Genomic DNA, 12,142 nt, shown 5'->3' with positions numbered 1-12,142 from the left:
GGCCCGTGGCTGACAGAGATAACCATTCCCATTTCTAGTCCGGTATCCTTCCAGACAGTGAGCAAGGCCACCATCATACTGAATGGTGGTGCAGGCTCGAAGGGCCTACTCCTGCACCTATTTTCTATGTTTCTATGTATCATAGTGTTGAGTACAACCTATGCAGCTAAGAAAAGCATCTGGAGAAGGGATAACAGTAGCACCTCCATCAGTTCATACATGCTGCATTATAGAGAGGAGCTCAGGAGGTTCAATGCTCGTCTTCAATCCAGTTAGCTTGTCACATCAAAGATAATGCAGAGAAAGTATGTGGAAAGGTATTTAAATTAAAGGATGCTGGAGAAATTAAAGCAGACTTGCTAGCCTCTTTTGTTTCAGGATTTACAATTTCAATGTACTCAGAGATATTTTTTTCAAAAGAGCTTTGGAATAAAAGACTTCAGACACTGCCAGAAAATCAGACTAAGTCTCAAGCACTGACTGGGTTCCAACTAACTGGTGTGCTCCAATGGAAATAACCAGCACACAATCAGGCTGCCAGCACAGGCTCTGGCACTGACACACAGCTTCTTACACTCAGTCCCCAGCTACATTTTGTGAATCGAACACCAAGGAACCCCGTCTGAAGAAATCTCACCCTGAACTAAAACAATACAGTTTACATGATTCATCGGGTGCTTGCCATACTAAAAGGTAGAATGTTTTAAAATACACTGCTCAACTCAAAATACAAACATCACATTTTGACACTGATTGAAAGCATCTCTAATCCAAAGGCAGCGCTGCATTCTACACTGTTGCGGTCCAAACTAAATGCAGATCTGTGCCATACTTCTGCGATTTCAATGCTGTGCAGTATTTGCATCACAAAAAAACCGCAGCAGTGCTCCAGTGCTGTGAATTTGCACTCCATAACTTCATTGTACATTGCCAAGAGAACACTGTTACATCAGCACAACAGGGGGCTGCTGAAGTGCTCAAAATGACAATCTGTTACGTTGTTCCGAGGGGGAGCAGAGAACAGTACCACACAGTTGGGTGGGACGTGGGAAGAATGTAACCAGACTGAGTGTCCATCGTGCCAATAGCAGAGTTTGTGCATCTCCAGTTAGGGGAACTTGGGTGTATGTGAAAGGCAGCAAATCACTTCATTTAACTCCTTCCATTTTTATTAATATCAGAAACCAATACAGTAAACACATCACTGCAAATATTCAGAAGGTAACCAGAGTAGATGCTTCAAACAGTGCACCCAGAGACTAGGCTTCTCCCAAGGATATTTCTTTAAAACAGAGATGAGGAGGAATTTCTTTAGCCAGAGGATGATGAATCCGTGGAATTCATTGCCACAGATGGCTGTGGAGGTCAAGTCATTGGGTAGATTTAAAGCGGAGGATGATAGGTTTTTGATTAGTCAGGGCGTTAAAGGCTACAGGCAGAAGGCAGGAGAATGGAGTTGAGAAAATAAATCAGCCATGATGAAATAGTGGAGCAGACTGGATGGCTAATTCTGCTCCTATGCCTTATGATCTTATGGAATCACATGCTTACATCCACTGATATATTTTATTACCTTTTCTGCAGCTTTCTGTAGGGAGCAAACTATTTCATTATCACAGGAATGTCATTGCATTCGGCCACATGAGCTGTGACAGTTTTCCCTGACTCCCACATTCATTACAGTGCGGCCTGTTGATAAAAGTTGCAGGACCTGAACTCACTTTTCTCTGTCCAATAAAGCTCTTGTGAACTGTACGGTGAGAATCACTCCCTAATGACTCTGACTCCAAATCAGCCAACAAGTGGAGTATAGAATCAGTACACAACTGGTTCAGGGGGAGCAGTAAAAAATGTAGCAGAGGAAGATGTTTAAAATATCTTGCAAAGACAGCAAACTAGCACATACCCACAGACAGCATCCTGACTTAATGTCACAGGATCAAAGCATCACGCTGCATGGAATCGTACCCTTCAGCCACCATCTGGACCAGCCATTGTGTACTTGTGAACATCATTTTCCTTCGCTCAGTCCATAGTTTTCACTAACATAGCAGGTAAAGCTCAAGTGTTGTGCAAATACGTGCTTCCATCACCCACTCACATTCCAGATGTGTGAAAATAATTCTTCCTCAAATCCCCTAGCTCTTACCTTAAGGGTACGCTGTCTGCTTTTATATACCTTTGCCATAGATTCATACAGCGTAGAAACAGGCCTTTTGGCTCAACTCATCCATGCTGACCACAATGCTCGTCCCAATAGCCCTATATTCCTCTAACTCTTTCCTAACTATATACTGTACAGGCCCAATTGTCTGTCAAATGTTGTTATTTGAAACTTCTGGAATCTCATTTAATAAACCCACAATCCTGTGTATAAAAAAGTTATTCCTCAGATCCCTTTAAATCTTTCCCCTCACCTTAAACCTCTGATTTTAAACTCCTGTCTCCTGTGATAAAGACAATCTTTCCACCCTCCCAGTATCCTGACAATCCCCCCACTCCTCCTCCCCCCTTCCAGGGAACACAAACATAATCGATCCAATCTCTCATCACAACTGAAATGCCTTGATGAATCTCCTCTGCACCCACTCCAGTATACACCTCTCTCCCCTGCTTGTTTCTGGTGCCTGGACCTCCTTTGTCTCAGCCTGGTGGCCATTCCTCAGATGCAGGTCAAACCCTGAATCTTTCCCCCCCACAGGACGTCTCCCACAGCCATGAACAGCATCGCTGCCAGGACATTACTGCCTACATCCATTTCTCTTTCCCAACCACAAAATGTCTCCCACAGATGTGAACTCCGCTCTAAGCAGCATCACTGTCGCAACATTACCGCCTACACCCATTTCTCTTCCCCAACCACAGGGTGGTCTCCCACAGCCAGCCACGAGAGGCATCACCATCACAACATTACTACTTACACCCACTGCTCTTCACCAACACTGAATAGTGTCCCACAGCGGGTACTTCTACGGAATCTTCTCCTCCATGGCTCAGTTTGGTTGACACAGCTGCTTCCCACCATACACAATCCAAACTATGAACTGGGATTTCCACCCTCTTTTGGATGATCAATTTAAGTGAAGAGTTAATTAGCTGCTTTTGGAAACAATAATGTCATCTGATGATTACCAATCCAATGGATCTATTAAAATTAAGATATCTGAGGGGTGATATTTCCAGCTTTGTTCAGCCTTTGTAATTTTATTTAATAAGTTCTAAGCTCTAGGTATATAACTTTTCATAGGAATATCAACAGGAGTTGGTTGACACGGAAATAATTTGCCCTGCCAAATAACTGAAAAAAGATATCAATGTTATCGAAATTTATAAAAGTGAATAAAAATAACACAAGGGTGTCAAAAAAGCAGAGAGTCCCAGCGAAGAACTGACGAGGAATTGCTTAAGTTAGTGCTGCAAATCAGAGAACTTGTGATGCTTTATATGGTGTGTGAAAATCTCATTAACCACGTACACAGCTGACAAACCCAGTAGTTGACACCTATGCTCTTAATATTGCAGTGATTTCATTACATAGTGGAATCAGCCACTGAATTCCCAGTTCTTCAGTAAACACAGTAACCCATGTCTACACTAAGTTTGTGACAACATTCAGGCAGGTACCACCTGCAATAAGAGAACTTCAACGAGAACTCTTGCCCTCCGGGGTCAGTACCATCACAGAAATCCCAGTCTTCGACATCTTTTGGGCAAAATGACCAAAACATCTACTGTCCAGCCACATAACAGATTGACTACAGCACAGGCCAAGGATCCTGAAGGAAGGAATACATCAAAACCTACAGAGCAAGCAGGCTGCTTCACTCTGAATGTTGTTGAGTTTAACGGGTCTTGGAGTCATATAGTACACAGACAGACACATTGGCCTATGACGCCAATGCTAAGCAGCAAGTTCCTCTTCCACCAACCAGAGGGACCACCAAACGTCCCATCTGCAAAATGCACTCTGCTCACCCACTCAGCTATTTCAACAGCATCACCCTAACTCACTCACATGCAAAAAGAAAACTCCAGTAGATAGATTTCAGCTCTAATACCAGGGTGTTTTTGAATTCTGAAAGGGTTATTTTGCAGTAACAGTAATCAGCAATGCAGCTTAAATTAATTAGAGCCAGTCCAGTGCTGCAGTGATACACCAAGACCAATTTCACTTATATCAGTCTTGTTTTTTGTTTAATGGTCAGATCGTCCTTTCTCTGTCACGTACATAACCACAAAAGGAAGCTATTGACATCTTTCAGAGAGTACTTAACCTCCAATTCAGCACTGTTGCCAATATTTCATTTCCTCAATTGTCTCATCCTTTGAGTGAAATCATCTGAATGTTTAGTATAGATGCAGATAATTACCTGCTCTTTGCAACAAAGCAACAGTGGCCATTGTATATTGAAGCACTGGCTCAAGTGAGTTTGTGAGCTATGACAAACTCATCACTGTTGGGATTGTCTACAATGGCCCTGATGTTCCATGTGGAGCCCATGTGGCCTTTAACTTTATTTGTCATGTGCACATCAAAACAAATAATGAAATGCATTGTTTTATTGATTCATTTATTTATTGAGATACAGCGCAGAATAGGTCACTGGCTCCGACTTAATCCTAGACTAATCATGGGACAATTGGCAATGACCTACCACCTGATACGCCTTTGGGCTGTGGGAGGAAGCTGGTGCACCCAGGGGAAACAGTCACTGGGGAGGACGTACAAACTCCTTACATACCATGCCATCGAATCAAATCAGTGAGGATTGTGATGGACAGCCCAAAGGTGTCACCACACTTCCAATGCCAACATAGCATACCCATAATTCACGAACCATAACCCATAGGTCTTTCGAACGTGGGAGGACTCCAGAGCACTCAGAGGAAACCACAGTCATGGGGGGGGGGGGGGGGAGAAGACAGTGACAGAAATTGAACACTTACCTTACAACTGGCACTGTAACAGATTTACACTAATCGCTAAGCTAATTTAATGCAGATGGCTCTTGTATACCAGCTAAAACATGGGTTTCGTACACAAGATCCTGTTCCAAGTGGGACCAAGACAACAGGGAGCAGGACATCAGCACTCACACACTAACAAATATATCTGTTGATGCCACTGGAAGGTGTGTATTTGTGCTCCACAATTAGCATGCACACAGGCATACCGATGGTCAGGTTAACACAGCATTGAATGGCGCAGACAAACAAACAGACTAACCTACACAAGAACAACATACACACAGGTTAACCCCCTCCATCCTCCCATTCCCTCATATCTATTTTTCTTATTCTGAATTTACTGAATGATATTGCATCTGCAGTTCTCTGGGGTAGAGATTTTCAAAGATTCACCACCTTTTGCATGAAGAAATTTGTCCTCAATTCCATCCTCCAGTATTTTGAATCTTCACCCTGGTTTAACTCCCTAGGCAGGGGAAACACCTTCACTGCATTCACCCTGTCAATCCTTTAAGAAGTGTGTAAGTTTCAATGATATATCCTCTAATTCCTCTAAACAACGGACCGATTCCAACTAATCTGACTTGGATGCAGGGCTCCATCTGAAAGATGACCAGCACTATCTATGTGCTACTAATTTTATATTATAGTGAGCTCAACAACTTGTCTTGATGCCAATATTGTGTTTTGAGCTAGTTCAAACAGTTAATGATCTGTTGGAGCTCACCTCCAACTTGCATTCATCATCTGCTTTTCTGAACAGTAACCTCAGGTTTAACATTAACAGTCTTGGCAGCATTTATTGTCACTTGTGGAGGAGTTCCACATACTTTCCTATTTTACTTATGCCCATCACCCCTACTGGGGCATAGGTCACTAACAGCAAGTCACAAGAGTCCTCTGTCCTGGGCCAGTATTTCAAGTTGTTCCCAGGTGTAGCCTTTTGAAATCCTTCCTTTCCCATGGATGAGGTTTTAGGGCTTCTGTTTATATCTTTAGGTTTCAACAAATGTTAGCCCCATGCACAACCTTCCCCCTCTCACAACTGGGTTTGGGACTGTCCACGGCAGAGTTCTCACTCCTGAAAGGCTTGACTCTAATTCAGATATATCGATCATCTATACATTGAAACATACGGTGATATACACACAGTCCTCCAACCCCAAAATAGGACAGGACAGAGAATGAATTTTCAATTTGTGCCCTTCATTCAAGCTCTCCAACCAGATGTAGTTTCTCTCCATCTACCCTACCAGATAATCCCCAAACATTTTAGAAAATGCAATCCAATAATTTCCTACATGTTTAAATTCCAGAAATTGACACTTAGTTGCAGCTACCTCCATTTGTTAGTTAGCACATGAGGTTCCAGTATCATCTATACAGTTTGTGTCATAGTAAAATCTATGCTGAATTCCCTTCAAGTCAACAAATCCTCCACAAGCATGGTGCCCAGACTGCTCACTACACTCTCAGGATAGTTACACATGGGGTTTATGTCGGTGTGGCACGGTTCTATCCCAGTGCTTCAGATTTTATATCCAATGACTGGCATTCCATTCGCTGTCTTTTGTGCATTAGAACACAAATAGCAGAAGCAGGTTACTTGACCCCTGTGCCTGCTCTGCTGTTCAATACAATCACAGATGATAATCTACCTCAATGCCACTTTCCTGTACCGCTCTTATTCTTAACACCTAAAAATTCACCCATTTCCTCTTTCTTCCATGATTGCTTTACAAAATAAAGAGAGGGAGATACAAATTAATTTTATTTCTCACAGGTACATCAAAACACACAGTGAAATGTGTAGCTTGCGTCAAATCAATTCAATGAGGAGCTGGGGGCAGCCCGCAAGTGTTGCCACGCTTCCGATGTCAACAGAGCATGCCCACAACTCATCAACCCCAACTGTATATCACTGCAATGTGGAAGGAAACCAGAGCATTTGGGGAAAACCCACGTGGTCACGGGGAGAACATACAAACTCTTTATGGACAACAGAGTTCATCTTACCAGCTGCAAGACTGCACCTTGACCTACAGCTAATGCTGTAAAGCACCGCACTTCCCTCTGCACTACTATGTCGCACCAGAGTTACAAAACTCTAGATAACAGTGATCTTGCAATCAATTCTGACAACCAACTCCCAAGGAATCTGCCCCACTGCTTGAGCATGCACTTCCAGGAACTGAATCCAGTCAATAGCTACAATAAATACTCCATGGGTGTGATAAACACAAGAAGAAGCAATATTAATGCCATATCTGCACATACTTCTCTCTGCAGCTTCTTATCAAGTCATTGTCACATTCTTTGTTATAAATTCCTGTCAGTAACAAAGACCAACATGAACTTGTCACTTTGTTTCTGCATCTTCTGGCCAACTGTGAGGCAACTGTGCCTTAATTTATAATGTTTCTCAGCTTATTCTCCAAAAACACCTATCCTTAAACCACCTTGCGTTTGGCTGGTTAACTACAAATAACATTAAAATGTGAGCTCTACAACTCCCACTGCAGACCTCCATATCTCTCCACAACAAACCCAGAGGCAACAGCTGGCCCCAACACCAGTAACATATTTGGATAGAAAAGGCCAAGAGGGACACGGGCCAACACAGGCAAATGGCACTAGCTGAGACAGCCATCTTGGTCAGCATGGAGTTGATGGGCCAAAGGGACTGCTTCTGTGACGTATGACCTGATGACATCATTAAAATAATCAACAGAATTTCCCATGATGCTGGGATACAAGGAAGATTTTTAGCCATGATTTGTACCATAAATCCCCCCCACTCCTTCAGCTGCAGAAGACAGATACCATGACCAATGGCAATAAAGCTTAAGAGCAACATACTCCAGTTATTTATAGAGGCTAAAAGTCTGTCACACTTCCAGCTCCTAATACAGCCAATGGCCACTCTAGAGTACACCAGCACAATCCATCAAACCTGAGAAACAAACACTACCCATTTGCTGCAATCAGGTAGTTTGAGTTGAGCAGATTTATTTTAGAGTGGGGTGTGAACATCAGGAGCTGGTGACGCGAGTCAAATGTTAACTCAACATAAAAAAACAACATCAAATATTGCAGCCTACAGTTAATATGGCACCAGTTCCACCGCAACCAGGAGTTTCAGTGGACAGTAGTTAACAAACAATGTGCCACAGATTCAGCATACGCTCAGCCCCACAGAGGAAGGTAAGTCAGTCCTTCTGCTGGTGGGCCTCCTGAGGGATCAGACTCCGTGTGACGTGCCCAGTGCTGGCTGCTTTGCATGATCAGGAACGGCTTGCTTTTCTGGTTGTGTGGGGGGGCTACAGCAATTGAAGATGCCACTGCAGGAGCCACAGGCTATTCTGGTTACACTGGTACCTGATAGGATGGCTGAAGGGTTTTTGAAGTACTGCATCCTCCATTTGCACAGGCTACCCATGCACTCTTGATGCATGGCTTCAAAATTCGACACTATCCCAATACTCCTCCTCCATTTTGGGCAGAAGGAGATAATGTATCAATTCAAGGAAGCTTTCGGCATATCCTGTCTGCCTGGTGATCTCCTCCTGTGACAAACAGTGTGCCTGTTTCAGGAATCTGATGTCAGGCTCACAAGGCAGCCTGCTGAGTACAACTAGGGCCAAAAACTGAGAGGAACAGTGAGCACATTGGCTGAGAGAGGTTGTTAATGTCGGTTGGCTAGTGAGTTTCTGTTCTATCCCAATTACATGCCTTTCTCTCATAATTATTTTGTGTATGATCTCAAGTACCCTTCTTTTTTTAAGAGACTGGATTCTGCTCAGTCACTCAGGTCTTCTACGAACTCCTTTCCCCTTCTTGATGAGCTGAAACTTTTGGTGACTGACCCATCCCCACCTGAAAGAACCAGACTTCCTAGTTTCTTGACAAAGGTGTCAGCTTTTAAACCTTCTCAGTTATAACGCAAAGAACTCCAACTTCTGTGCTCAACTAAAGATCCTAATTCCTGGGATCAATCCAGTAACTCCCTCCCTCACCCTCTCATCCAATGAGGTCACAGCAGCTGAACAGTGAACATGAGGCTTTACCGAATGTGATGTCACCTCTGCCTCAGATCAGAGTTACTGACATAAGGTGTGAAATATGCTATTTTATCAATAGTAAGTGCAATACATTAAAAATTATTATAAATTACAATAAAAATATTCAAAAATATATCAGTAGTCCAAAAAGGGAGCAAAATAGTAAGCTAGTGTTCATGGGTTTATGGTCTTTTCAGAAATCTGATGGCAAAGGGAAGAACATACTCCTAATCATCGAGGCTCCTGTACCTCTTCCCTGATGGTAGCGATAAGAAGAGGGCGTGTCCAGAATGGCGAGGGTCCTTGATACTCAATCACCATCTACAGACCATGAGTTTAGCCGATTTTATAATCCCCTCACATACCTTTTTCCCTGTTCCGTGAATACTTTTTTCCACTCCTTACAGCATGATGCAGTGATTTGCCCTGGCCTGTTAAACACATCACAAACTCGGCCTTCAAATTGTGCTCTGTGGCTCCTACACCTTAAATGCTAACTGATGGACTAAATCACAGGATCAGAGATGGAGGGATATGGGCTGTATAGGAGGGAAGTAGGATTATATGAGCACACACAACATTATGAACTGAAGGACTCATACAGTGCTGCACTATCGGAGATACAGAACAGAAGCATACCCTTCAGCCCATCAAGTTCACACTATCAACCACCCACTTACACTAACCTATGTTAATATTGATTTTTTTTTACTTAAATTCTTGTCAACTTTCTCAGGGTCTCCCTATCATCTGCACAGTGAGATCAATTTACATTGGCTAATTAACCTAAGGGTTCTGACACTGGGGAGCAATGCCAAATCCCTGTTGCCACATTCTCTTCATTCATCCCCAATTCTCAGATGCCTTCTGAAAGTTCGAATAGTTAGCACTGCTAAATCTGCATCAATACACAATATTTCTTGCAGGAACTTTTCAAGAGGTGATCAAGGACTCCTGTTTCAAAACAAAGCACAACAGGCTAATTCTGTTCAACACCTATCTAATGACAGAACATGAAATGACACATATGTCAAAGTCTGTGCTGATCACAATGTGAAATTAAACTAATCCCACCTGCACCTGTTTAAGTGCTTCTTAAATGTTGGTCCTGTATCTTCTTCCACCACCTACTCTAACAGTGCAGTTCTGGAACCCTACCACACTTCGGGTAAAATAAAAAAAATCTCTTTTAAACTTTGTCCCCCTCATTTTAAAACTATGCCTTTTAGTACTTGATACTTCCACCTTATCTATGAACCTCGCAGACAAGTTCAAAGTAAATTTATTGTTACTACTCAAAGGTTCATTTTCTTGTGGGCATTCACAGTAGACACAAAGAAACACAATAGGATCAATGAAAAAACCACACACAAGCAAAGACAAATACTCAATGAGCAAAAGACAAATTGCGTATATACAAAAAAAATTAAATAAAGTTGAGAACATGAATTGTGAAGTCCTTGAAATTGTGTTCGTAAGTTGTGGAATCAGTTCAGTGTTGAAGTGAAGAATGAACTTATCTACATTATTGAGGTGAGTGATTTTATCTCATAACTTTCTGGGCTTTATTAGGGTCCTGTGTTATTACGGCTTTGGCCCACTAACGGTCTGTGGCCTTGGAGGGACTGAGGGGAAGAACTGAAACTGAAATGAGAAAGCAACTATGAACACAAACCAGTGACCCATGTACTCTCCCACGCCCTCCTTCCTATCCAATCCTTTCAAATTATTTATTTCAGGGACGTATTTGTTTCTAGACACAAGAGATTCTGCCGAGGCTGAAAATCCAGGGGAACACACACAAATACTCAGCATGTCAGGCAGCAACTATGGAGAGGAATAAACAGCTGATGTTCAGGCTGAGACCCTTCCTCAGGCCTTTTTTTCCCCCTTTCTACAATAACAAGACTATTGTCATTTTATTCACTGTGCTGCCAACTACCTATACTATTGAGCAATTTACAAAGTGATAATCATCTTTCCATGTTGAACCAGTTTATAACTTAGACATGAAAAGCTCCATGGGTCAAAGAGTCTAATTCTGCTCCTATGTCTTATGAAAACAAATAATCGAATCTTTATGTTTCAAAACCGTGCTTCCTATTTTGCCCAGCTTCAGATGCTGGCTAAAAGTAACACAATGAACTTTGTTCTCTGTCATAAGAACACTCAGAGTACATGTACTGCTTTTTCAAACCTACTATTGCTGACTACTAATGACCAATGTTTTAAGCGACTGCTCCGTGTAACTCTCCAACTTCATGGGACTTCTCTGGAAAGCAGGGAGGGCTCCCTGACTGGTTATCATAGCCCACTCAACGTTCACCATTAGCACCAACCGGACTCACCTTATAGACTTTGCCAAATGCCCCATCACCAAGCTCGCCAACGATGTCCCAGATCTCCTCGGGATTTACATCTTTCCTCACATGTTCAAACTGTTTCTTCTTCTTCTCCCCGCCGATCTTAAAAATCTTCCGAAAGTTAAAGAAAGACATTTTTGACGTTCCAAGGTTCCGACTATAACACCAGGCCTGGGCTTCACCCGGGAATGCTCAGGAGGCTCGAACTGGTGGCTTTGATATCAAGCTTTATTCCGGATCACTCCCGGTGATCGCTTTACTCCGGATCACTCCTGCAGATCGTTTTACTCCGGATCACTCCTGGTGATCGCAGTGACTCCGGATCATTCTTGGTGATCCCGTTTACTCTGAATCACAGAGGGTGATTGTTTTACTCCGGATCGCTCCGGGTAATCGTTTTACTCCGAATCGCTCCGATTGACCGTTTTACTCCGGATCACTACGCGGTGATCGTTTTGCTCCGGATCGCTCCCTGTGATCCTGGTTACTGCAGATTGTCCCAAAGGTACTCGTGTTGTTCTTGGTGACTCTGTGGAAATTGCAGCCGTAAATACACACTCGGTCTGGGATCGTTCGGAGCCAGGAACCCTACCCCGGGCCCTCCTGCCGGGCGCGGCCGCTGTCCCGCCGCCTTACGGGCGATGGGGTCGTCAGTTCCACAGAGGCGCCGCCATGCCTGGAGACGCTGCCACCCCTTTCGAAGCGCGCGCCTGATGCTCGTTCCCGTCACCCGCGCGATCCCGTGCTCCC

General features: G+C 43.3%; 1 protein-coding gene across 2 annotated transcripts in view; it reads right to left on the bottom strand.

Moving 5' to 3' along the window:
• slka (STE20-like kinase a) overlaps nt 1-12,133 on the bottom strand; it is a 119,316-nt gene extending 107,183 nt beyond the window's left edge. For both annotated transcript variants that reach the window (XM_059947224.1, XM_059947225.1), the window contains exon 1: nt 11,378-12,133. In XM_059947224.1, the coding sequence (XP_059803207.1) occupies nt 11,378-11,527 (150 nt within the window). In that variant the 5' untranslated portion in view covers nt 11,528-12,133. The remainder of the gene's footprint in view (nt 1-11,377) is intronic.
• Between the last annotated feature and the right edge of the window lie 9 nt (nt 12,134-12,142).

Source organism: Hypanus sabinus, chromosome 22 (genome assembly GCF_030144855.1).
Source record: "Hypanus sabinus isolate sHypSab1 chromosome 22, sHypSab1.hap1, whole genome shotgun sequence".
NCBI lineage: Eukaryota > Metazoa > Chordata > Chondrichthyes > Myliobatiformes > Dasyatidae > Hypanus > Hypanus sabinus.
Note: the sequence above shows the minus strand (reverse complement) of the source record. Positions and strands in the feature narration are given on the sequence as shown.